Raw genomic sequence first — 27,627 nt, 5'->3', positions numbered from 1 at the left:
TGTCTTTCCCAATCATCCAGTCTCCCTCCCTACACCTCTCCCAATCGCCCAGTCTTTTTCCCTACGCCGCCCAACACAGTCTTCCTCCCTGAGCCTCTCCAAATCATCCAGTCTCCCTCCCTGCTCCTCTCCCATTCGCCAAGTCTCCCTCCCTGCGTCTCTCTCCCAATAGCCCAGTCTCCCTCCCTACGCTTCTCTTAATTGCCCAATTTCCCTCCCTAAGCCTCTCTCAATCACAGTCTCCCTCCCTACGCCTCTCCCAATCGCAGTCTCCCTCCCTACGTTGCCTCACCCAGTCTCCCTCCATACGCCGCCTTTGCACCTCTCCCAATCGCCCAGTCTCCCTCTCTATGCCACCTCACCCAGTCTCCCTCCCTACACCTTGCCCAATCTCCCGCTCTATGCCGCCTAACCCAATCTCCCTCCCTTCGTCTCTCCCAATTACCCTGTCTCCTCCCTATGTCTTTCCCAATCATCCAGTCTCCCTCCCTACACCTCTCCCAATCGCCCAGTCTTTTTCCCTACGCCGCCCAACACAGTCTTCCTCCCTGAGCCTCTCCAAATCATCCAGTCTCCTTCCCTGCTCCTCTCCCAATCGCCAAGTCTCCCTCCCTCCGCCTCTCTTCCAAAAGCCCAGTCTCCATCCCTATGTCTCTCCCAATCGCCCAGTCTCCCTCCCTATGCCTCTCCCAATCTCCCTCCATACGCCGCCTCACCCAGTCTCCTTCCCTACGTCGCCTCATGGTCTCCCTCCCTACACCGCCTCACCCAGTCTCTATCCCTGTGCCTCTCCAAATCTCCTAGTATCCCTCCCTACGTCTCTCCCAAACGCCTAGTCTCCCTCCCTACACCTCGCCGCCTCACGCAATCTTCCTCCCTGCGCCTCTCCAAATCTCCGAGTCTCCTTCCCTGCTCATCTCCTAATTGCCAAGTCTCCCTCCCAGCGCCTCTATCCCAATAGTCCAGTCTCCATACCTACGCCTCTCCCAATCGCCCAGTCTCCCTCTCTATGCCACCTCACCCAGTCTACCTCCCTACGCCGCCTCAGTCTCCCTTCCTGCGCCTTTCCAAATCACCCAGTCTACCTGTCAGCGCTTTTCCCAATCGCCCAGTCTCCTTCCCTGCTCCTCTCCCAATCGCCAAGTCTCCCTCCCTGCGCCTCTCTCCCAATCTCCCAGGCTCCCTCCCTACGCCTCTCCCAATCACCCAGTCTCCCTCCCTACGCCGCCTCACCCAGTCTCCCTCCCTGTACCTCTCCAAATCGCCCAGTCTCCCTCCCTGCGCCTCTCTAAATCGCCCAGTCTCCCTCCCTGCGCCTCTCCCAATTATCCAGCTTCCGGCTTGAAATGGCCTAAATTTTTTAAAATCATTACCACAAAACCATGATAAACTGAATTACAAAAAGAAAACTGTACTGTAGGTATATTTCACTTTCTATTGTGCTGTCCATCATCTTCCCCTATATACGCAGTCAATGACCAGAAGACATGGCTTTTTTTTTTTTTCCCGCAATGTCGAATAATATTTTAAATATAATAATTTTACATGGAGAACGATTACAATTCTGTTTTGGGTGTATATGCTCCATAAAAAAGGCTCATAAAATTTTGAAAAATAAATACTGTCCACATACCCGTTCCTCTCGTCCTTGGCACAATATGACCACTATTCGTCCTTGCCGTTTCCTTCCCGTTCGACCCATTCTCTGGACCAGACGGATAGGACTTCTCTGTGCATCGAAGCAAATTATGAGATCCACCTCTCCGATGTCCAAGCCTTCTTCTCCTACGCAGGTGGAGACCAGTGTATTATACCCACCCTCCCGGAAACGCTTCACCACCTGGGAAATGGTACAACTTGATCACGGCTTTTGGTCGATGTCAAAAGGTCAACTCTTCCTGGTCAATATTTAGGCAACCAACAGCAGTGACTATCGAGGACCGTAAATATGGGAAAGGTTCTGTGCTCACCTCTAGCTGCTCTTTCTGGGTAAAACCTTTAACTCCTTTCCCAGTGGACGAATGGCCCACAAACGTCATAACCCTGACAACAGGCTGGTGCCGGTTGAGCATTTCCGCTATTTCTTGGACGCTGTCCCGGAATGAAGAAAAGATCATGATTCGAGTGTCTTCAGGAGAACCACCGGAGGAACTCTGACCTGAATTAAAGTAGGAGGCCAGTTTTAAAATAACGTAATAAATAATTTAGAGAGGGACTGAAAGCTTTAAGTGGTATCTAAATATCATCAATAGCCGAAAGAGAATTCAGCTGCTTGCTATGTGTAAGTATGCGCAGTGTATGTGTATCTACAGTATATGTATGCGCAGTGTGTACTGTATATGTATGCGCAGAATGGAAAAGAGAAATTAGCAGGCACCGCTCATAATAGTTACAAAATAATAATAAGGGGTGCAACTATTGCGCATGGGAACATATAATAGACAAAAAAGAGAAAGACAGCGCAATTAAAAGTGCACATACATCACATAGCAAGAGAAAAAAAAAAGGCTTTATTGAGAACACAAAGTGCAAAAAACATAAAAACATTTAAAAACAACAGCATATAAAGACATGCACAAACTCCCAATAGAGTATAAGTAAACTGGCTAACAACAATTATAAATCCTCAATTCAATAAGTACAACTCCCATGCAAAAGAACCAGCAGTAGCAAGAAAAAAAAAGATGCATAAATGCAAAAGCATCCGATCAATGTGTGAACAGCAGCAATATGTGTGCCTCCTAGACAACCCCCTTTAAGGCCGGGTTCATGTTTGCGTTTGGCTGGTCTGCGTATGGCTGCGTACTTCTTCCCTTAAGTTCCGCCTATGCTCTGCCTACTACCGCATGCGTCCTGCGTACCTATCTTTAACATTGGGTACGTAGGGACATGCATTGTATGCGGATGTGTCGGCGCATGTCACTTTGAAGTGCCCACCGACCGCAAGGGAACGCAACATGTTTTTTGCACTTTGTGTTCTCAATAAAGCCTTTTTTCACTTGCTATATGGGGTATGTGCACTTTTATTTGCGCTGTCTTTCTCTTTTGTGTCTATTATATGTATGCGCAGTGCGCATATATGTATGCACAGTGTATGTGTATATATGTATGCGCAATGTGTGTTTGTGTGTATATTGGATATGCGCAGTATGTACAGTACAGACCAAAAGTTTGGACACACCTTCTCATTTATAGATTTTTCTGTATTTTCATGACTATTAAAATTGTACATTCACACTGAAGGTATCAAAACTATAAAATTAATACATGTGGAATTATATACTTAACAAAAAAAGTGTGAAACAACTGAAAATATGTCTTATATTCTAGGTTCTTCAAAGTAGCCACCTTTTGCTTTGATGACTGCTTTGCACACTCTTGGCATTCTCTTGATGAGCTTCAAAAGGTAGTCACCGGGAATGGTCTCCCAACAATCTTGAAGGAGTTCTCAGAGATGCTTAGCACTTGTTGGCCCTTTTGCCTTCACTCTGCGGTCCAGCTCACCCCAAACCATCTCGATTGGGTTCAGGTCTGGTGACTGTGGAGGCCAGGTCATCTGGCGTAGCACCCCATCACTCTCTTTCATGGTCAAATAGCCCTAACACAGCCTGGAGGTGTGTTTGTGGTCATTGTCCTGTTGAAAAATAAATGATGGTCCAACTAAACGCAAACCAAATGTAATCGCATGCCGCTGCAAGATGCTGTGGTAGCCATGCTGGTTCAGTATGCCTTCAATTTTGAATAAATCCCCAACAGTGTCACCAGCCAAGCACCCTCACACCATCACACCTCCTCCTCCATGCTTCACGGTGGGAACCAGGCATGTAGAGTCCATCCGTTCACCTTTTCTGCGTCTCACAAAGACATGATGGTTGGAACAAAAGATCTGAAATTTGGACTCATCAGACCAAAGCACAGATTTCCACTGGTCTAATGTCCATTCATTGTGTTCTTTAGCCCAAACAAGTCTCTTCTGCTTGTTGCCTGTCCTTAGCAGTGGTTTCCTAGCAGCTATTTTACCATGAAGGCCTACTGCACAAAGTCTCCTCTTAACAGTTGTTGTAGAGATGTGTCTGCTGCTAGAACTCTGTGTGGCATTGACCTGGTCTCTAGTCTGAGCTGCTTTTAACCTGCGATTTCTGAGGCTGGTGTCTCAGATAAACTTATCCTCAGAAGCAGAGGTGACGCTTGGTCTTCCTTTCCTGGAGCGGTCCTCATGTGAGCCAGTTTCTTTGTAGCGCTTGATGGTTTTTGCCACTGCACTTGGGGACACTTTCAAAGTTTTCTCAATTTTTCGGAATGACTGACCTTCATTTCTTAAAGGGAACCTGTCACCCCCCCCAGGTGTTTGTAACTAAAAGAGCCACTTGTGCAGCACTAATGCTGCATTTGGACAAGGTGTCTCTTTTAGTTATGCTCCTTGCATACGCTGAAATAAACACTTATAAAATGTGCCCCCTCATACCGTGAAATTGCCAGGGAGGCGGGACTTTCCTTCCTAATCAGACGCAGCACAGCCGTCATTCATACCCCCTTGGCGCCGAGCGCCGCCTCCTCAGCGTTGTTTGAATCTGTCCCGGAGCCTGCGCTGTTATGTTATCCCTTGGGCATGCGCAGTTAGCGCTGCCCGTCTTCTGACATCATTTGATGTCAGGCTGACTGCGCCTGGGCGGCCGCGCTGCCTGAGATCCCGCCCCGCAGTGTCTTCTGATTTATTCATACTGCGGGGCTGGGATTCATGGGCATGCACAGTGCATATCTTCGCCTCTCACTCATCTCCATCTGCCTTCTTCAGACTGTGCGGCGTCAGCTGATCCCTAATCGCATGCCACGACGCCGAATTTATTTTCTGAAAATGAGAAATGGTCAAAATATAAAAAAAAAAAGTGCTTGCAAACCTCAAATAATACAAAGAAAACAAGTTCATAATCATTTAGAAACAACAATACTAATGTTTTAACTCAGGAAGAACTCAGAAATCAATATTTTGTGGAAAAACCATGATTTTTAATCACATCTTTCATGCGTCTTGGCATGCTTTCCACCAGTCTTTCACATTGCTCTTGGGTGACCTTATGCCACTCCTGGCATACAAAAATTTAAGCAGTTCTTCTTTGTTTGATGGCTTGTGACAATCCATCTTCCTCTTGATTACATTCCAGAGGTTTTCAATGGGGTTCAGGTCTGGAGATTGGGCTGGCCATGACAGGGATTTGATGTGGTGGACCTTCATCCACACCTTGATTGACCTAGCTGTGTGGAATGGCGCATTTTCCTGCTGGAAAAAACAGTCCTCAGAGTTGGGGAACATTACCTGAGAGCAGAATGAATCAACTGTTTTTCCAGGATAACCTTGTAAGCGGCTTGATTCATACGTCCGTCGCAAAACTTAACCTGCCCAATTCCAGCCTTGCTGAAGCATCCCCAGATCATCACCGATCCTCCACCAAATTTCACAGCGGGTGCAAGACACTGTGGCTTGTACGCCTCTCCAGGTCTCCGTCTAACCATTAGATGACCAGGTGTTGGGTAAAGCTGAAAATTAGACTCATCAGAGAAGATTACCATACTCCAGTCCTCTATGGTCCAATCCTTTTGGTCTTTGGCAAACTTCAGCCTGGCTCTCCTTTGCTTCTCACTGATGAAAGGCTTTTTTCTAGCTTTACATGACTTGACTCCTGCCTCTAGGAGCCTGTTACTAACTGTTCTTGAAGTGCACTTCACCCCAGCTGCCATTCCTTTTGTAGGTCACTTGATGTCATCCTGCAGTTGCTGAGTGACATTCGAATAAGATGACTGTCAGCCCGGTCAGTGGAGAGACATTTTTGCCCTCTGCCAGTCTGTAGCTTTGTTGTCACCAATGTCTGCTGCTTGACCTTGTTGTAATGGACTTCCTTCTTAGAAACTTTAAGGATGGAGGCAACATGATGCTCACTGTGCCCCTCTGCTAGTAAAGCCAGAATTGAGCACTTTTTTTCCCTCACTCAAGACTTCTTTTCAACTCCTTTGGCATGGTTAAAAGTTATTTTTTCATTCCTATTACTTTTGGGATATTACTAGCACTTGTTTTGCCATCCAGCTTTTCCTATTGCAAGAGGATTGTGAACACCACAGGAGTGTTTTTTTATACTTTCCTTTGTTAAATAAGATTTGGTTGAGGTGATCACCTAATCAGAAGCACATTAAATAGAATGAGGTGTACTCTGGTTGGAATTCAACTGACACTGGAATGGAATGGAATGGTTGTCAGACATATGTAGAGAAGCTGATTTTTTATAAAACTGTGCAGTGGTCTCTTAATTTTTGCCAGAGCTGTATGTATACGCAGTGTGTATAAATGAATGCTCAGTATGTGTATATTGTGTATGTGCAGTGTGTGTTTCGTGTATACAGTGGGGACAGAAAGTATTCAGATCCCTTTCAATTTTTCACTCTGTTTCATTGCAGCCATTTGGTAAATTCAAAAAAGTTCTTTTTTTCACATTAATGTACACTCTGCACCCCATCTTGGCTGAAAGGAAAACAGAAATATAGAAATTTTTGCATATTTATTAAAAAAGAAAAACTGAAATATGACATGGTATTCCGACCCTTTGCTCAGACACTCATATTTAAGTCATATGCTGTCCATTTCCTTGTGATCCTCCTTGAGATGGTTCTACTCCTTAATTAGAGTCCAGCTGTGTTTAATTAAACTAATAGGACTTGATTTGGAAAGACACACACCTGTCTATATAGGACCTCAGAGTGCGTGTCAGACCAAATGAGAATCATGAGGTCAAAGGAACTGGACAAGGAGCTCAGAGACAGAATTGTGGCTAGGCACAGGTCTGGCCAAGGTTACAGCAGAATTTCTGCAGTACTCAAGGTTCCTAAGAGCACAGTGGCCTCCAAAACCCTTAAATGGAAGACGTTTGGGACCAATAGAAGTCTTCCTAGACCTGGCTGTCCAGCCAAACTGAGCAATTGTGGGAGAAGAGCCTTGGTGAGAGAGGTAAAGAAGAACCCCAAGATCACTGTGGCTGAGCACCAGAGATGCAGTAGGGAGATGGGAGAAAGCTCCACAAAGTGAACTATCACTGCAGCCCTCCTCCAGTTGGGCCTTTATTGCAGAGTGGCCCAACGGAAGCCTCTCCTCAGTGCAAGACATATGAAAGCCCACAGTGTTTGCTAAAAATCACATGAAGGACTCCCAGACTATGAGAAGATTCTCTGGTCTGAAGATAAAGATAGACAATTTTTGGTGATAATTCCAAGCGTTATGTGTGGAGAAAACAAGGCACTGCTCATCACCTGCCCAAAACAATCCCAACAGTGAAACATGGTGGTGGCATCAGCATGCTACGGGGGAGTTTTTCAGCTGCAGGGACAGGACGACTAGTTGCCATTGAAGGAAACATGAATGCGGCCAAGTACAGAGATATCCTGGATGAAAACTTCTTCCAGAGTGCTCTGGACCTCAGACTTGGCCGAAGGTTCACCTTCCAACAAGACAATGACCCTAAGCACACAGCTAAAATAACAAAGGAGTGGCTTCAGAACAACTCTGTGACCATTCTTGACAGGCCCAGCCAGAGCCCTGACCTAAACCCAATTGAGCATCTCAGGAGAGACCTGAAAATGGCTGTCCACCAACGTTCACCATCCAACCTGACGGAACTGGAGAGGATCTGTAAGGAAGAATGGCAGAGTATCCCCAAATCCAGTTGTGAAAAACTTGTTGCATCATTCCCAAGAAGACTCATGGCTGTACTAGCTTAAAAGGGTGCTTTTACTCAGTACTGAGCCAAGGGTCTGAATACTTATGACCATGTGATATTTCAGGTTTCTTTTTTAATAAATTTGCAAATATTTATACATTTCTGAATTTTTTTCACTCAACATAGGGTGCAGAGTATACATTACTGAGAAAAAAATGAACTTTTTTGAATTTACCAAATGGCTGCAATGAAACAAAGAGTGAAAAATTTAAAGGGGTCTGAACACTTTCCGTACCTACTGTATGTATGTGCAGTACCTGTATATGTATGCAGTGTGCGTGTTTGTGTATATATGTATAAGTGTGTGTGTGTATATTGTGTATGCGCAGTGTGTGTGTATAATGTGTATGCGCAGTGTGTGTATATTGTGTATATGTATGCGCAGTGTGTGTGTATATATGGTATGTATGCGCAGTGTGTGTGTATATATGGTATGTATGCGCAGTGTGTGTTCATATGGAATGTATGCGCAGTGTGTGTACATATGGAAAGTATGGGCAGTGTGTGTATATGTTTGCGCTGTGTGTGTGTATATGTATGCACAGTGTGTGTGTATATGTATGCACAGTGTGTGTATATTGTGTATGCGCAGTGTGTGTATATTGTGTATATGTATGCGCAGTGTGTGTATATTGTGTATATATATATATATATATATATATAGATATATGTATATATATATATATATATATATATATATATATATATATATATATATATATATATATATATATATATATATATATATATATATATATATATATATATATATATATATATATATATATATATATATATATATACACACACTCACCGGCCACTTTATTAGGTACACCATGCTAGTAACGGGTTGGACCCCCTTTTGCCTTCAGAACTGCCTCAATTCTTCGTGGCATAGATTCAACAAGGTGCTGGAAGCATTCCTCAGAGATTTTGGTCCATATTGACATGATGGCATCACACAGTTGCCGCAGATTTGTCGGCTGCACATCCCAAAGATGCTCCATACAAGGCAGGATGGATCCATGCTTTCATGTTGTTTACGCCAAATTCTGACCCTACCATCCGAATGTCGCAGCAGAAATCGAGACTCATCAGACCAAGCAACGTTTTTCCAATCTTCTACTGTCCAATTTCGATGAGCTTGTACAAATTGTAGCCTCAGTTTCCTGTTCTTAGCTGAAAGGAGTGGTACCCGGTGTGGTCTTCTGCTGCTGTAGCCCATCTGCCTCAAAGTTCGACGCACTGTGCGTTCAGAGATGCTCTTAGGCCTACCTTGGTTGTAACGGGTGGCGATTTGAGTCACTGTTGCCTTTCTATCAGCTCGAACCAGTCTGCCCATTCTCCTCTGACCTCTGGCATCAACAAGGCATTTCCGCCCACAGAACTGCCGCTCACTGGATTTTTTTTCTTTTTCGGACCATTCTCTGTAAACCCTAGAGATGGTTGTGCGTGAAAATCCCAGTAGATCAGCAGTTTCTGAAATACTCAGACCAGCCCTTCTGGCACCAACAACCATGCCACGTTCAAAGGCACTCAAATCACCTTTCTTCCCCATACTGATGCTCGGTTTGAACTGCAGGAGATTGTCTTGACCATGTCTACATGCCTAAATGCACTGAGTTGCCGCCATGTGATTGGCTGATTAGAAATTAAGTGTTAACAAGAAGTTGGACAGGTGTACCTAATAAAGTGGCCAGTGAGTGTATATATATATATATATATATATATATATATATATATATATATATATATATATATATATATATATATATATATATATATATATATATACGCTGTGTGTGTGTGTGTGTGTATATACAGCATGTATGCGCAGTGTGTGTGTAACCTGTCAATACCACACACACACACATTTTATTTACACATGTAAAGTGCAGTGCGTGTAGAAGAAGCAGGTTCTATATCTATATCTATCTATCTATATCTATATATTATATCTATATTCTAAAAATAAATAAAAAATTATTAACAAAATGGACAGAATTCAGACAGGTTTGTGTCTTTGTTGAGTTCATTAAGAGCATCAGTTGTAACTAGACTAATTAACCAGAGTCCTAATGATTCTCCCACATCCCTGATCAATAGGAGCCCAGTGCGAGCGCACTTTTTGTACAATTAACCATATATATAACGACACACAGAACAAATCATACAAATCGATTTCCTTGAAATTAGCAGCTGGGAGATGGCCTAGATAAAACGCCGTTGTTCAATATCGGCCACACAGATCACCAAATCACTCGGCTCTGAAAGCATTGCACAGACAAAAAAAAGGGACAGATGTTTCTCAAGTGCTTTCGGCCTCCCCGAGTTAGATGGCGTACATGTTCACATTCAGTAATTAAAATACTATCCTTAACCAAATATCAAATCTATTTGAAAATGTAAAATAAAAGAAAAACATTACCCCAGTTTAAAAACAAAAAAATACAAACATTTTAAAACATTTACCAATTGTTTCTGATCAGAACTAAAAAATTTTTACAAAAATCTGGACCTAAAAAAGGATTTCTCAATACACCTCTGCACTGCATGGGCTGCAGGGGCGCTGTGGGAGAATTGAGCACCCGTTTAATCCTCTCACAGATATGCTACGATTTGCCTTCTGTCTGTGAGACCTTATCTAGTGATGAGCGAATATACTCGTTACTGGAGATTTCCCGAGCACGCTCGGGTGTCCTCCGAGTATTTTTTATTGCTCGGAGATTTAGTTTTCCTCACCTCCGCTAAATGATTTACATCTGTTAGCCCGCATAAGTACATGTGGGGATTCCCTAGGAACCAGGCAACCCCCACATGTACTTATGCTGGCTAACAGATGTAAATCCTGCATCTGCGGCACTGATTGAGGAATTCCAGTCTATCAAGTAGATAAAGCCAAAAATTGGGAGCAATATTTACTTTTCCTGAATCTGAATGTTCAATCACTACATTTGGAGATTACATTGTGCTCCTGCTGATCAGTTTTCTCTTTTTTTCTTACTGAAGACAGAGAAGAGGGGAGATGCTCCTGCTGAAGCCACTTGTCTAAGGTACAAACAAGACAGTGAAGAGAAGAAGGGGGACAGTGAGGAGAAAGAGGGGGACAGTGAGGAGACAGAGGGGGACAGTGAGGAGACAGAGGGGGACAGTGAGGAGACAGAGGGGGGACAGTGAGGAGAAAGAGGGGGACAGTGAGGAGAAAGAGGGGGACAGTGAGGAGAAAGAGGGGGACAGTGAGGAGACAGAGGGGGACAGTGAGGAGACAGAGGGGGACAGTGAGGAGAAAGAGGGGGGACAGTGAGGAGAAAGAGGGGGACAGTGAGGAGAAAGAGGGGGACAGTGAGGAGAAAGAGGGGGACAGTGAGGAGAAAGAGGGGGACAGTGAGGAGAAAGAGGGGGACAGTGAGGAGAAAGAGGGGGACAATGAGGAGAAAGAGGGGGACAGTGAGGAGACAGAGGGGGACAGTGAGGAGAAAGAGGGGGACAGTGAGGAGAAAGAGGGGGACAGTGAGGAGAAAGAGGGGGACAGTGAGGAGAAAGAGGGGGACAGTGAGGAGGAGAAGGGGGGCAAAGTGAGGCGAAGAAGAGGTAAAGTGAGGAGAAGAAGAGGTAAAGTGAGGAGAAGAAGGGATAAAGTGAGGAGAAGGGGTAACGTGAGGAGAAGGGTAACGTGAGGAGAAGAAGAAGGACAGTGAGGAGAAGAAGGGGGACAGTGAGGAGAAGAAGGGGGGACAGTGAGGAGAAGAAGGGGGGACAGTGAGGAGAAGAAGGGGGGACAGTGAGGAGAAGAAGGGGGGACAGTGAGGAGAAGAAGGGGGGACAGTGAGGAGAAGAAGGGGGAAAGTGAGGAGAAGAAGGGGAAAGTGAGGAGAAGAAGGGGGAAAGTGAGGAGAAGAAGGGGGAAAGTGAGGAGAAGAAGGGGGGAAAGTGAGAAGAAGGGGGGAAAGTGAGGAGAAGAAGAGGGACAGTGAGGAGGAGAAGGGGGACAGTGAGGAGAAGGGGAACAGTGAGGAGGAGAAGAGGGACAGTGAGGAGGAGAAGGGGAACAGTGAGGAGGAGAAGGGGAACAGTGAGGAGGAGAAGAGGGACAGTGAGGAGGAGAAGGGGGACAGTGAGGAGGAGAAGGGGGACAGTGAGGAGAAGAAGGGGGACAGTGAGAAGAAGGGGGACAGTGAGGAGAAGAAGGGGGACAGTGAGGAGAAGAAGGGGGAAAGTGAGGAGAAGAAGGGGTAAAGTGAGGAGAAGAGGGATAGTGAGGAGAAGAAGAGGGACAGTGAGGAGAAGGGGGACAGTGAGAAGAAGGGGGAAAGTGAGAAGAAGGGGGAAAGTTAGAAGGGGGAAAGTTAGAAGAAGAAGGGGGACAGTGAGGAGAAGGGATAGTGAGGAGGAGAAGGGGGACAGTGAGGAGAAGAAGGTGGACAGTGAGGAGAAGAAGGGGGACAGTGAAGATGAGAAGGGGAACAGTGAGGAGAAGGGGGACAGTGAGGAGAAAAAGGGGGGCACGGCTGCTAGGACACACAGTTTTCTTAATAGATTTGCATCATTAGTATATTTATATATTTTATTTCTGCAGTTTCATGTTCCTGTAATCGTGCATGGACGTAGATTTTGTGGACAAGACAGAAGTATATAAAGAAGAGAAAAAAAGTGGACATGTATATAGTACTGACAACATTCCTAATATAAAAGTGGAAAACCCCATAATTCACGATTGGATGTTAAACACCCCTCCTGCTATATACCCTCTTAATTCTCTTACAGAATTTGTACATTTTTTTCTATTGTCAACAGACTTAAAAGGAATCTGTCAGTAGTCTTGAGCACAGTAACCTACAGACAGTGTAAGGTCGGCGCTGTTGCACTGATTAATACTGATGGCGCCGCCATCTTGAAGGAGGAAATTTTTCCTCTCTCTACAAAGATGGCGCCGCCAGCGCCTGCGCAGTAGCAGCTATTGGATCACCAAGAGCTGCTACAGCACAGGCGCCATTTTCAAACAGATTTTTTTGTTTTAATGAATTTCAGGATAACCTCAAACAAATGAATTATATACACATTACAGATGCAATCAGGCTTGCCACTGCCGAATGGGATTTCGTTTCACAAGATATAAATATAATATTCATTATGCAAATTAGGGGACAGGTCAGTGAGAGATCAGTGACCTGTCAGAAGCCATCAGTATGAATACCTAATCAGAGCACCACATGAACCCCCCCCCCCCCCCCCCCCCCCCCCCCCACAGGCCGCCCCGGAGCCTGAGCATATCATTAAGTAAAAACAAATTAAAGATTACACAACAACCACAAGACAGATTTCATCACCAGGTATCATTGTAATCAGTATAACGGCGCCAACCAGACACTGTCTGTAGGTTACTCTGCACAATCCTGCTGACAGGTTCCCTTTACAGAGAATTAAAACATGGTGAACGCTGTATTACCGTGAAAGGGACAAAGGTTGGGGCTTCAGAGGCGGCAGGAGTGCATCTCATTTATCTTTATATTTTGCCATTATTCTGGTCCTGACATTTTTGGCCTGCGCAATACTCATCAGGGTGTACGCACGTCTCCAGAACCGCTTACGTACTTGCATACTCGCATACATCACGTATTTACCTGGTTTATTCCAGTTTTTAAAATGCTGGATCACAACTTCTTCTAACTTCTTCAGCTTTGGGTGACTGTAGATAACCGGTTTCTCGACATCAGACCCTAGAAGAGGACAGGGGTTACAAGGTCATATAGTCTATAAGACCTCAATACATCTACAGTCTGCAGCTATCCCTGCTGTGTAAAGAGATCCTGTTAAGATATGCTATGACTGGTGGACACCTATCAATCCTAAGAATGATTTATTGTGGACCCCTTTAGTGTCTTAAAACCTTTATTTAAAGGGCTGCGGTGGTGATGTCCTGTCTACAATATGTGACCGCTGCAGCCAGTCAGTGATCTTGTGCTGTCTACCTTAGTATGTCCACCAGTGGTCACGTGCTGTAGTCACCCCTATGAATAATCAGATTCCAGCTGCCTTTAACCCCCACTAGGGGGAGCTAGGTAGCTTACTGCATATCTATATACAGTATATAATCGTCTAAGGTCCACTTCCGTCTGTTTGTCTGTCACGGAAATCCCGCATCGCTAATTGGTCGCGGCCGGCTGGGCACAACCAATCAGCGACAGGCAGAGTCTGGCCGCAAATTGGCCCCTTCTTACTCCCCTCCAGTCAGTGCCCTCTCCATACTCCCCTCCAGTCAGCGCCCACATAGCGTTTTAGCAGTCCATTAAGGCTACTTTCACACTTCCGTCTTTTGTCCTCCGTCTCAATCCGACGTTATGGACAAAAAACAGATCCTGCAAATGTGCTTGCAGGATGCGTTTTCTGCCTATAGACTTGTATTAGCGACGGATGGGCACACGTCGCATCCGTCGTGCGACGGATCCGTCGTGTTTTGGCGGACGCGACGCACAAAAACAGTTCAATGTCAAATTTTTTTGTGTGACGTGTCCGCCATTTCCGACCGCCCATGCGCGGCCGGAACTCCGCCCCCTCCTCCCCGCTCATCACAATGGGCAGCGGATGCGTTGTAAAACTGCATCCGCTGCCCACGTTGTGCTAAATTTTTCCGTCGGTACGGGGTTTGCGACGGCCCCGTACCGAAGGAAGTGTGAAAGTTGCCTAACGCTACCATTAACCATGTAAGTGTGACCAACTTTTTACTATTGATGCTGCCTATGCAGCATCAATAGTAAAAACATATAATGTTAAAAATAATTAAAAAAAAAAAAAATCATTCTCACCTTCCAGCATCCGCAGCAGACTTTCCTGCTCCTCACGAAGCTCCGGTCCCAAGAATGCATTGCGGCAATGACCCCAGAAGACGTAGCGGTCTCGCGAGACCGCTACATCATCACGGGTTATTGCCGCAAAGCATCACTGGGAACAGAGCGTCGCGAGGAGCATCGCTAAAGGCCTGGGCTCGATCCAGGGGTCGCCGGAACGTGAGTATATAACTATTTTTTATTTTAATTCTTTTTTTAACAGGGATATGGTGCACACATTGCTATATACTACGTAGGCTGTGTTAGATACTGCGTGGGCTGTGTTCGATACTACGTCGCTGTGCTATATACTACGTGGGCTGTTATATACTACGTGGGCTGCATTATATACTACGTGGGCTGCGCTATATACTACGTGGGCTGCGCTATATACTGCGTGGGCTGTGCTATATACTGCGTGGGCTGTGCTATATACTGCGTGGGCTGTGCTATATACTGCGTGGGCTGTGCTATATACTGCGTGGGCTGTGCTATGTACTGCGTGGGCTGTGCTATGTACTGCGTGGGCTGTGCTATGTACTGCGTGGGCTGTGCTATGTACTGCGTGGGCTGTGCTATGTACTACGTGGCTGTGCTATATACTACGTGACTGTGCTATATACTACGTGGCTGTGCTATATACTACGTGGCTGTGCTATATACTACGTGGCTGTGCTATATACTACGTGGGCTGTGCTATATACTACGTGGGCTGTGTTATATGCTACGTGGCTGTGCTATATACTACGTGGCTGTGCTATGTGCTACGTGGGCTGTGCTATGTGGCTGTGCTATGTACTGCGTGGGCTGTGTTATATACTGCGTGGGTTGTGTTATATGCTACATGGGCTGTGAGACTCTTTCGCCCAGGGCCCTCAAAAACCTGCAGCTGGCCCTGGCTTCACTGATTTATTGTTCGCGGCTGGCCGGCCGAATCCTGTGTATTCATTGCATTATTCTGAAATCTTCAGAAATAAACTACATACATATTCTAGAATACCCGATGTGTTAGAATCGGGCCACCATCTAGTGCTAGTATAAGGCTATGTGCACACGTCAGGATTTTCTGCTGAATTTTCCTGAACAAAACCGGACTTTTTCTGCAGGAAATCCGCATGCGTTTTTTTCACGTTTTTTGTGCTTTTTTTTCCCCGAGCTTCCCAATGCATTAAATAGCGGCAAAAACGCGAAAAATCCGCAAAGTTAATGAACGTGCTGCGTTTTTTACGTGATGCGTTTTTTTCACGGAAAAAAAACGCATCATGTGCACAAAAATTGCAGAATACATTAAAAATGATGGGATGCTTATGTATGTGTTTTTTAAGCGGTTTTTCCGCGGAAAACGGCTGAAAAAAATGCGAAAAATCCTGAACGTGTGCACCTAGCGTAATTGTGCTCAATATACAGTATGACGAGTCTGCAGTGAGCTCCCCCTAGTGGTAGCTACAGTAATCCATGATTACATAGGGCGTCCAATTAGATGTCAAAAGTAGAGCTTTGCCATGACACCTACAGGATTCAATTGATCTATTTCATACAGTATATACTGCAGACCAAGTGCAGCCAATCAGGAATGCTACACGGCCGGGAAAGCTGATCGTACAGGGGGATTAACTGCAGGATTGGGATTTCCTGGGCAGCGAGGTATAGATGTATAGGATCACGTCCAGGCGCAGAGCCGGACTTACAATCAGATTAACCCACAAAGTAATGTCTTGTACATTGCTAATTTTAAAGTAAGCTGAATTAAGGGGGTCTTGGAATAAAGACGGCGTGATCATCCCGCTGTGCAGAGCGCTACTGCAGGACATTTTCCACTGCAGAGAAATAGAATAGGACGCTGAGACGCTGGTCACGTCTGAAGAACCCGAGCGCTGTGACCCTCCTCCTACATGTCAGCTCTTCTTCTGATTACTAGGCCCTGCACAAAGTCATCATTGTGGAGCGACGCACACATGACCTTATACTGGGCCTACTAATCAGAGGAGGCTCCTGGGATGACTACCAGCATGGCCGCTGGACCAGGGTCCTGCAAATATTTTTGCTCAACTCTAAACTCTGAAGTAAAATTAAATGTGAAGTGAAACATGAGAATTTATAGGCCAACACAATGCATACAGCTCCAGAGAGCACCTTTACTGCAGCACACAGAGGCATGGCCCCTGCATGGTCATTCACCAGTTTGGCCCATAGCCATCTCTTTTAACGTCTCCATACCTATGCACGCTTGTCTAGGCAGAGTATGCATGTGTTTTTTTTAATAGGGATAGAGCAGTAACCCGCTGAAGTCATCTCTAGTGGTGGTTTATCTCCCAGGAACACAAAAAGACCCCTTTCTGACTATTCTGCCCGGTGTAGATGACGGCCTGTTTCATACATACCATTACTAGATGCAAACATGGACTCCAGATTCTGGTAAAGACTCATGAAGTCGGCATTTCTGCCAAGCTCATTTCTTGCCCGACTCATCCCTGTTGGGAAAAAAAAAAAAAATTATAAAAAGATCAAAAGCCATAAAACCAGTAAAAACAGGCTACTGCAATGTAAGCTGTGCGGGGCTTTCGTGACCACCATGGAACTCTCTGGACAGAGCTGCTACACTCTTTGATACCAGGTTACCTACTAATTAATTTTGTGATCCATCTTATCTCAGTTTCTGGACATAGAGCTCCAAATCTCCTGCACAGACTTCGAATACAAGCCTGTCTGCCTGCTGCCACCACTAGGGGGAGCTTTTTTTGCATCGGACTATATTATAGAGCGCAGTGCACACACTCACCTTTGGAGCCGTCCATTATGGAGCGCAGGTAGTAGAACAGAGAACGGGTTCCCATCTGCTGCAGCAGCTCGTAGCCATGATATAGACTTATACAAAGTGCAAAGTCTCCCTCCACCACTCCCATCTGAGCCCCCTGAATAAAATATCAGATAAAAAAAAAAAAAAAGCACAACTGTGATGGGTTGACGATTTTATGTTTTGACATTAATTGTATGCATTTTGGGCTAAAAATTTTTGCAGTTGGGTTTTATTAAAAGTTTTGCACTGTTTGCCTGCGTAGCACTACATAGCTGGCTGCAGAATGAGCTAACTGAGAATGTGTCAGTGAGCCGCTATGAAGGTCTGATGGGGAACTTGTAACTTATTATTTTTAGCTGATTTATTACTTCAAACTTTAATGTGTCAGGAAACAAAGAGCCTGTAAAAGCCAAAATGGAGCAAAACGTTTAATGAAACTCATTGCAAAAATAATTTTTAGTCCCAAATATCTGTTTAAGTTTTTTTAAATAAAAATTTAAATGACTAAAAAGTTGACAACCCCTGGGAAAAACATGGCTGCTATTCTTCCAAAACCAGCAATAATTAGTTTCTTAAAATGATAGAATTCCTTAAAGGCTGGAGCCCCCCCTAAACATGATGATGGCGGACAGAGCAGATATGATCACTTACCACTATGTTAGATGGGGGGTTCTTTCTGAACTGATCTCGAGACAGAATGAATTGGTATTTCGTGAGGTTGGGGATCTCTCGTCGCGTCAACACGTTGTTTTGTATCAGACGCCCGGCAAATGTCTCCAGGACCTGGAGGAAAAATGGCAAGATATAAAGTCTGAGGAAGTGGGAAAAACAAGACGAAATGCAACTTTAAAAAAGGGATGTAAATAAATCTATGCAGTGACTGCAGACAGGCGAATCCTGACAGTGTGCATTACACTCAATTGCCAGATCGAAGCGGCGTCACGTGAAGTGATCTGGATATTAGTAGTCACGTGCCGACTAGATTCTCATCAGCTTCTCTCTATATTCTGTTGCAATACACAAACTGCGTTCATGCTTGATCAGGAAACTGAGGGAAATCCTGACATTGGTGAATCCTGACAGTGTGCATCATTCACAATCTGCAGCAATGGAGAGCGACTGCAGAAATTTATTTAAAGCCTGGAAAAGCTCTTTAAATAAGTGACAAATGAGCCGTATTCGCCATAGGAATCAAGACTATTTGTAAAGTCACTTTTTTGCTAGATTTTTGCAGTCTCTAAATCCTGACCAGATGTGGCCGTGATCACAAAGCTGCTGTTTGGCACAATGTATCAGTGTAGACGGATCTATCCATAGGTAGACAATCTTTCCCTACTCTGAGTCTTGGGTTTGATTATGAAAACACATATGTTAGAAACACTATATGACAATGTTCTGTCCGCCTTGGAGAGGAAGACTGCCTGTAATTTGGGGAATCGGGATGTGATTAAGATAACCGCAGACATGATTACCATACAGTCCAGCATTTGTACAGTGCGTCCTCTTCACTAATTTCATATTCTGCCATCAGTGTAGGAAGAAAATTATTACAAGCCAGAAAAAAATAAAACAAAATTGTCTGAGCCACTCGAGTGCTTCATTAGCACAAAGAAAATGTAAGAAAGTCGATTACACAAGGAACAGTCCTAATATCAGAGCGGAAAGGTTTGTGAAATTATTTAGTGCACTCAATACAAAATACAAAGACACAGCCACGGATAACATATGCGCCCATACATCATGAATGTTTAGAGAGGTCCTGACACATACTCTAAAGAAAAAAAAATTGGTTAAATACCCTGTAAAAAACAAACAAAAAAATAAAAAATAACACACAAGATCCCTTGATGCCACCATTTTCCTTTTTGTTCGGTGTGGCTTCGTGGCAGAGATATTCACATTTGTTGTTTTTGGAGCGTGGCATGTGAAATCTCTGCTTGCAGTCCACCTGGGTGTTTCTTCAGAGTCTTCTCCAGGGCGTGTGGGCTTTCAACCCTCCCTACCAATCACAAGTTGGCAGCTGAGTGAGCTGTGATTGGTAGCTTCTGGGAAGGGCAGGCGGTGAAAATGCAGGCCCCCAGAAAAGACACTGAAGAAATGCCCAGGTGAACTGTAAGCAGAAACCTCACATGATGCACGCCAATAGCCACAAATGCAAATACAGTATCTTTGCATTGGGGCTTTGCAGCACAAAAAGGAAAACAGCGGCAGAATCAAGGTAGTTTCAAGATTCTTACAGGATAACTACCTCAAATTCTTTTGCACAGGTGATCGGTCCTCTTTAATCGGATTACCTTGCACTGGAAGACACAGTGCATCCATTCAAACCAATAGGACATTGCTTAAAGAAAAAAAAAAAAAAAGAGGTTGCTCAGGATTGTAGAAGAAAAACTTTTGCCTAGCCTACCAGCCGATTCTGGTATTGCAGCTCATCCGCATTCAAGCAAATGCTGCAATACCGGACACACCAAAGTCCAGAGTGGTATATTATTGATAAAGGGCAGACCTTTTTTTGACTAAAAATGCAAAATCTTCAAATCACTATGTAAAAGTTATGTCCTGAAGATCAGGTTCTTCCCTTTTGTCCAGATTTTTGTCTATTGTCTGTTGTGTGGTTTAATCAGTCTCTAGAAGAGATGGATTACAGGTAGCAGGGGCGAGACTGCGACTCGCCACGAGAAGCGAGGGCGGGCCTGCGACTCGCCACGAGAAGCGAGGGCGGGCCTGCGACTCGCCACGAGAAGCGAGGGCGGGCCTGCGACTCGCCACGAGAAGCGAGGGCGGGCCTGCGACTCGCCACGAGAAGCGAGGGCGGGCCTGCGACTCGCCACGAGAAGCGAGGGCGGGCCTGCGACTCGCCACGAGAAGCGAGGGCGGGCCTGCGACTCGAAACGAGAAGCGAGGGCGGGCCTGCGACTCGAAACGAGAAGCGAGGGCGGGCCTGCGACTCGAAACGAGAAGCGAGGGCGGGCCTGCGACTCGCCACGAGAAGCGAGGGCGGGCCTGCGACTCGAAACGAGAAGCGAGGGCGGGCCTGCGACTCGCCACGAGAAGCGAGGGCGGGCCTGCGACTCGCCACGAGAAGCGAGGGCGGGCCTGCGACTCGCCACAAAACCATGCTTTACTTTGGTTTCTTGTGAATGCACAGGTACACTTTCGGCAATGCCACATGATGATCAGGTTTTCCATAGATCTAAATAACCAAAGAAAAGGGGTCATTGTCTCTCTCACGTTATAATGAAGGCCTTAAAAGGGCTTACCCACAAACAAAAGTTAATTGTAATCAATAGATCTTAGAATAATAATAATTTCCACAATTGGATGTGTATAAATAAAACGTTCCTGTGCTGAGATAATCTTATACATGTGCCCCTGCTGTGTACTGTGTAATGGCTGTGTCTGACCGTACAGGAACATGGTCTGATCGTACCACAGCTCCTGGGCAGAGGAGGAGGCAAAACAGAGTATACATAGTATGGGATTGTAAATAATGCTTTCTTTGAGGCAAAACATATATATATCAACATAAATGTTTTATCTCACAAAAGAGAATAAGCCCTGCTGTAATGTCTGTATATTATTTTGCTTCCCTCCCTGCCCAGGAGCTGTGATATGATCAGACCATGTCCCTGCACGGTCAGACACGGCCATTACACAGTACACAGCAGGGACACATTTATAAGATTATCTCAGCACAGGAACATTTTATTTAACACATCCAATTGTGGAACTTATTATTATTCCAAGATGTATTAATTAAAATCAACTTTAAAATTAACTTTGTTGGTGGGTAAAACCCTTTAATTGACCCATGGCTGATATAATATAGGCAAAGGGTAGTAAGAAGGTATAGGCTGGATATGGCGAGTACATCCCCCGATTACATGTATTCCCCAGCTCTTCACATTATATAAAGCCTTATAGGATGAAGCCATTAGGAAATGAAAAGCAAATGCCCTTATTAAAATAAAATGAAGGCTTGAAGATTGCCTCTTACATAAACGCCCATATACTGTCACTGGCTTACTCCATGTAATTCTTTAAATAAGATCTTGAATCCCACAATTGTGCTGCTGCGGCCGCTGGCATGCAACGTTACTGCTCGCATGGCCTTTAGGATCAGGCAGGGTTTAATTTATATTATGTGAGATTACATGGAGCGGGAGCCACGTAACACAACCCTCCCACACAGGCCAGCGGCAGGTGGGTAACACAATCTGCGTGACTCAATAAACATAACCTACTTCCTAACCCGTTACCGGTAAGTACCTGCCGACTGAAACAAGGTCACATAGGACATTGTGACACACATAGGCAATAAAAGGGGTCCACAAATCATTAACACTTAGTGTTCAGTCTTTTTTTTTATGGTTGGGAAATTCTGAACAAATAGAGCCCCCCTTTACCTGCTCTGGAGGACTTCTCCTGAACTGTATTACACAGTCAATCCATCAATTTGAATGGACAATGTGTAATGTTTCATGTTCCTGTGATGGTGCTGCATGGGAAGTGAACACTTGCATCCTGTTTGCTCCATAGATCACAGCTGATCGATGGGGTTCGTTCTGTGATCAGGGAATCATTTTACTAAAATAGGCTTGTTCAACCCGCGCTAAAGAGTCGTTCTTAATATATACAGAGAAAAGGCGATGACATGAAGATCAGTGGGGGTCTGACTGCTGACCGGGCCCCCACTGATCAGCTAATTGGCTCTGAAATGGCCTATGGGAATGGAGCAGTGGCTGCGCATGCGCAAGCTAGTTTAATTCATTCTTTATAGGACTGTCTGAGAAAGCAACTTAATTATGATGGGGCATTTCAGAGACCAGTTCTTGAATCAGAGTAAGCCCGAACAGTTGGATCCCCACTAAACTCCAGAACGGGGCTCTGAAACGCCCCATTAGAATGAAGCAGAGGCAGCGCATGTGCACCATGGCATCATTAGTTCTCTACAGGCCTGCCAGAGAAAGCAACGCCATTATGATGGGCTATTTCAGAGCCCAGTTCTTGGATCAGGGTAAGCCCGAGCAGTTGGATCTCCACTAAACCCCAGAATGGGGCTCTGAAATGCCTAGTCAGAAACCAGCAGTGGCTGCGCATGCGCACCATAACTTCATTCATTCTCTAAGGCAGTTCCAGAGAAAGTAGCTACATCCCAACATGGTATTTCAGAGCCCTGTTCTTGGATTGGTTGGAGTCCCAGCGATCATTAGTTTTTGAAATGCCCAGACGGAAGTAAGCACCATCTGCACATGCGCTTCACTCATTCTCTAAGAGACGTCTGGAGAAAGCTGCTTCATTTTATTAAGACACTTCAGAAAAACTCTTTCACAATCGGTGGTAGTCCGAGCAGTTAGATCCTCATCAATCTCCAAAATAGGGCTCCAAAATGCTCCTGGAAACTGTGCTTGCCCACCACTGCTTCATTTGTTCATTATCTATGGGACTGCAGAAGAAAGAAGCTTTATTCCATCAGGACCAGTGAGGTTCGGGAAGTTGGACCTGGCTTGGTTGGCTTCATTTGTTCATTATCTATGGGACTGCAGAAGAAAGAAGCTTTATTCCATCAGGACCAGTGAGGTTCGGGAAGTTGGACCGCCACCGGGGATCTGAAATGCCCCTTGGAAAGGAGCCGCATCTGCACATTCATGTGACACTGTTCTATTCATTCTATTCGAGATTATCGAAGAAAGTCTCTTCATTCCGACAGGGCATTTTCAGGGCTTGGTTCTTGCGATCAGTGGAGATCCCAGAGGTCGGACCCCCACCCATACAATTGCACGTCATTACCAATCCTGTGGAGAATAATAATTATGGGGGGAATAACTGAGTAATTTTGCAGAATTTAAGAAATTACTAATTAAAGGGATTATCCAAAGTCAATATTGAGGAATGTCTTCAGATTTACTTCAAACAAAGCGATAGGTTCTCTAGTCTTAAGTAATAATTAAACTTTATTTATCCAACGAAAACCTTCTAATAAAAAAAATAAGCGTAAAATTCCTTATTTTGACATCACTGCTTGCCACTACTACTGAATGGAGGCATCAGGTCCTGATCATGTACAGGGTTTGCTATGTCATGCAGATTCTGCCGTGCAACTTGCTTGCACCAAAGTAAATAATTTGTCAGCAGGGGGCGCTGATGCTCCATACAGCTGTGCCATTCCTCCTCTTGCGGGCCTGCACCCTCCAAAAATATATGCATATGTGGGCTTAAAGAGTGGTAGGTCTGAATGCACTGAATTTGCTGAAGAGAATTTCCACAGCAAATCTGCATCTGCAATTTTTTTCTGCCCCACTGGAAAAAAAACCTGCAGCAAATCCGTGCTTTTACCACATCAGAAATAAGCGTGCTGGTGATTAAAGTAATCTGTGTGGAAAAAGCCTACCGTGTATGAAGAAAATTTGCCTGGTACTATCCTGGTTGGATCTACCATATAGGAGTGCAAAAAAAAACCAAAAAAAAAACTGAAAAAGTATTTGGAAGATTATGGTATGCAAGAGTACTTTAACAGAGTATCCCTTTAAGTTATTAAACAACAGTATCTCGTCAAGTGCCTTCATTAGGTGGATATAAAAAGACCTCACATGTCCATGAGTAACTTGCACAGCTCATGGATTTCAATGAAAACTGCAATACTTTGTTTCTCCAGTGGAGGAGCTGCAGGGAAATTAAAGAAATGCTGCAGATGATAGATGGTTGTCGCAGGAGCAGCAGGACACCCAGTGATTTGGAAGCCCTTTCTAACAAATAGGGATGGTCTATACTTGACAACCTATTTTAGTCCATATACTGGTCAGTTTGATGAATATTCAATATTCCAGATCTGAAGCCTCCAGAATTATAAACGCAGCTCTGAAGTACCAAACAGGCAGTAAATCAAAATCAGCACAATGCAAGAAATAAGGAAGTTTAAAAAAAAAAAAAAAAAAAGTACTCAAACTTTTTATGTAGATTTTTACACCATCGTCCATAACATAAAACCATTGAATATCTTGTGACAACGGGACAACCACAGGATGGGACATATTAGGAAGCGGGAGGACAAGTTCTTATAGCAGATGTGTTAGAAGCAAAAAAAAAATGGGCCAGTGTCAATTTGACAAGGATCAAGCTGTAGTGACCAAAGGACAGGTCTTTTGGGGTCGTGTTCTAGTGAGTGGTTGGAATGTTACAAAAGTGTCCAAAGAAATGGCACTGGCGACAGGATCTCCAGCCAAAAATCACCTACAGTGGATCAGAACTTGACCATGGAGCAAAGGAAGGTGACCTTGTGGACATCAGGTGCGTGTGCGTCACTTATTTGTGGAGGAGATGGCACCAGAATAAGAAACGACGAGCAGGCGGGGGCAGCAAGATGGGTCAACATTCTGCTGGAAATCCTGGGTCTGGATGTGACACGTACCACCTACTAAAAACTGTACTATCCAAGTGCCCTTTTCATGACAGTGGTGTTGGCTATTGGCAGTACCCTTATAGAAGATTATTTCCCTACCCAGGTGAGGACTTGTCCCCAAATTCCCATATCTCATCATGATCGATCACCTAGGGGAGGCCGCTCTAGGCAACTACGGAACTATTGCTAAAGTTTTGGTGCCAGATACCACGGGAAATCTTCAGGAGGTCTTCTGATACCTTGAAGGGTCAGAGCAGTTTAGGTGGCACCAGTGGGAAGGAACCCAATGGTTTTACACTATAAATGGGGTACAGTGGATATTTGCTTTAACTACCAATCCAGTACAACTTCCGATCCGTGTAGTGACTACACTGCTTGACGTTAGCCGTGCAACTGAGAGCAAGCAGTTTTAGGCAAGTAGAAGATCCCAGTCACCTAGATCGCCTCTGTAACGTTGTACTATTACAGTGTGGAGAAATATGCAGGTGTAAATGGCAGTGTAATCTTTTGTAAACAGTAGTTCGTCATTTGCACAGGTGCGGACGTAACATTGCAAGAGGCACGACGGTCTGCTGTGGGGTTCTTGGGTTAGGCTACTTTCACACTAGCGTTAACTGCATTACGTCTCAAAACGTCTTTTTTCAGAAAAAACGCATCCAGCAAAAGTGTTTGCAGGATGCGTTTTTTCCCCATAGACTTGTATTGGCGACGTATTGCGACGGATTGGCATACGTCGTGTCCGTTTTACGACGTATGCGTTGAAATTTGGCGACACGTCGTCGGCAAAAAACGTTGATTGTAACGTTTTTTGTCTCCGCCTAAAAAACGTGTCGCGACGTATCCTGCGGCATACGTCGTTGGGTGCAATGGAAGCCTATGAGCGACGGATGCGTCGGGACACGTCGTACGACGCAATACAGCGCTGCAATACGTTTTTTTACACTGAGCATGCTCAGAAGAAGGATTTTGTTGCCAATTGGCCAGACACCCCCAAATCTATATAAACCTGGCCTGGGCCTTCAACCCCACATATATGGCCACGTATATAAGTGCCACGTATATAAGTGCCACGTACATAAGTGCCACGTACATAAGTGCCACGTATATAAGTGCCACGTATTTAAGTGCCACGTACATAAGTGCCACGTACATAAGTGCCACGTACATAAGTGCCACGTATTTTAAGTGCCACGTATTTTAAGTGCCACGTATTTCACGTAAATGCCACGATATTTCAGTGCCACGTATTTCAGTGCCACGCATTTAAGTGCCACGTATTTACATGCCACAATATTTCAGTGCCACGTATAACCACGTAGTTATAGTATTTATAGTACGTGGCACTGAAATACGTGGCACTGAAATACGTGGCACTATGACTGTCAGAAAACGTTCATTAAACGGTTAGGTGTGAGGTTAGGGGTAGGGTTAGGGTTTGGATCCCTTTATCATCATCCGTAGTTCATTAATCTGATGTATCCAGAGTCGCCTCCGTCTCCGTTGCTGCAGAAGCATCCTACGTTTTTCCGCTGCCGCCTCCTTCTCCCGCACTATGATATCCAGGCGATTTGTCTCAAAGATAACGTCGGTAACCAAACTAGCAATCCTCCCAAGAACACCTTCCATCGCTGCCACAAAACTAAAACCCTCAAAGATGGGCTGTAAAAACAGTAACTATATAGTTTTCCATATTTTCCAGTAGCCAATCAAATTTGGGAGCCTCCCATTTTAAAAACGGATCCGTCGGAAAAATGGATGCAACGGATGGTAAAAACGGATGCAACGTATGCAACGCATCCAGTATTTTCGACGGAAACGTTTAGCGGATTTGCGACGGATCCTTCGAAATGCTGTATGCGTGGCATACGTTTGTCACCGTTTTTCACTTTTTTTACGCATCCGTTTTTTCGGCAAAAAAGACGTTTTGAGACGGTTTGCAGTTAACGCTAGTGTGAAAGTAGCCTTACATAGTAAGAAGGCCAGCTTTACATGGGTGCAGGATATAAAGATTTATGTAGGTCAGATAAGGAGCAGATCCATTTACATGTACATCCATTTGATGTAACTTGGCCTCCTCCACTTCCGCGGTCCCGTCCTGTACGTCTGGCGAGCGCCGTGGATGGGGCCGGAAAAAAGGCTTCCAGAGGTGCAGGTGATGGGACCCATAATAAGTACCAATAATCTGAGTTTCTGGGACTGGGAATCTCCAGCTTCTGTAAAAATTACACCTCCAGGCATGTCCTGCTGGCCTTTAGGTACAATAGTTAGTCAGCCTCAGTTTGGAGACTGTTGGTTCTAGGGTGAAGTCAATTATCTTCAACTCAGTTGTGCCAATTGTCGGGTCATCGTACAATCCCTACCACCTACACCAATGCCAATGATTGCGAGCCTAGGGTAGCACTCTCTTGACTTATGTGAAGTCACATGCTGGGGGTATAGGTCTTGCAACAGCAACAGAGCCAATGGTTGGACAAATATTTATTGGACATGACGATTGCTAGTTGTCATCGAATGCCCAGAGGCTGCAATGAGACAGGGGCTAAAGTACGTTTGCACTGGCCGATTATCGTGAATAAGTGTGTCCCGAAAAGCTCTTCCTTGTTAATTGTGCAGTGTAAACAGGTGGCTAACCACGTTCGTCGGGCGAGATGATTTTTAATCATCGCTCTCAGCAGCACATCGTTCTTCATAAACAGACCATTTTTTGTAGAGAACATAGACTGCACAGGAAAACCGAATGATTTATTACGGATCATTCTGTGTACATTGACAGTGTGCACTGCCTGTGTAACCAAGCTTTCAGACGACTGTCAAGCAGTTATTGACCAGTGTGAAAAAGGCCCCTAC

At 44.8% G+C, this 27,627-nt stretch overlaps 1 protein-coding gene across 2 annotated transcripts in view; it reads right to left on the bottom strand.

The window, feature by feature from the left end:
- Window positions 1-27,627, bottom strand: part of FANCM (FA complementation group M) — a 110,601-nt gene that overhangs the window by 19,682 nt on the left and 63,292 nt on the right. The window contains exons 1-7 of one of the 2 annotated variants that reach the window (XM_077267258.1): window positions 19,218-19,350; window positions 18,033-18,164; window positions 17,364-17,496; window positions 16,966-17,055; window positions 13,382-13,477; window positions 1,971-2,158; window positions 1,634-1,840 (exon numbers count right to left, since the gene is read on the bottom strand). In XM_077267258.1, coding sequence (XP_077123373.1) covers window positions 1,634-1,840; window positions 1,971-2,158; window positions 13,382-13,477; window positions 16,966-17,055; window positions 17,364-17,496; window positions 18,033-18,164; window positions 19,218-19,238 — 867 coding nt within the window. In that variant the 5' untranslated portion in view covers window positions 19,239-19,350. Of the gene's footprint in view, window positions 1-1,633; window positions 1,841-1,970; window positions 2,159-13,381; window positions 13,478-16,965; window positions 17,056-17,363; window positions 17,497-18,032; window positions 18,165-19,217; window positions 19,351-27,627 lie in introns of those variants that run through there. The other variant, XM_077267248.1, reaches the window with a different exon arrangement.

This window comes from Ranitomeya variabilis, chromosome 1 (genome assembly GCF_051348905.1).
Source record: "Ranitomeya variabilis isolate aRanVar5 chromosome 1, aRanVar5.hap1, whole genome shotgun sequence".
In the NCBI taxonomy this organism is placed as follows: Eukaryota; Metazoa; Chordata; class Amphibia; order Anura; family Dendrobatidae; genus Ranitomeya; species Ranitomeya variabilis.
Note: the sequence above shows the minus strand (reverse complement) of the source record. Positions and strands in the feature narration are given on the sequence as shown.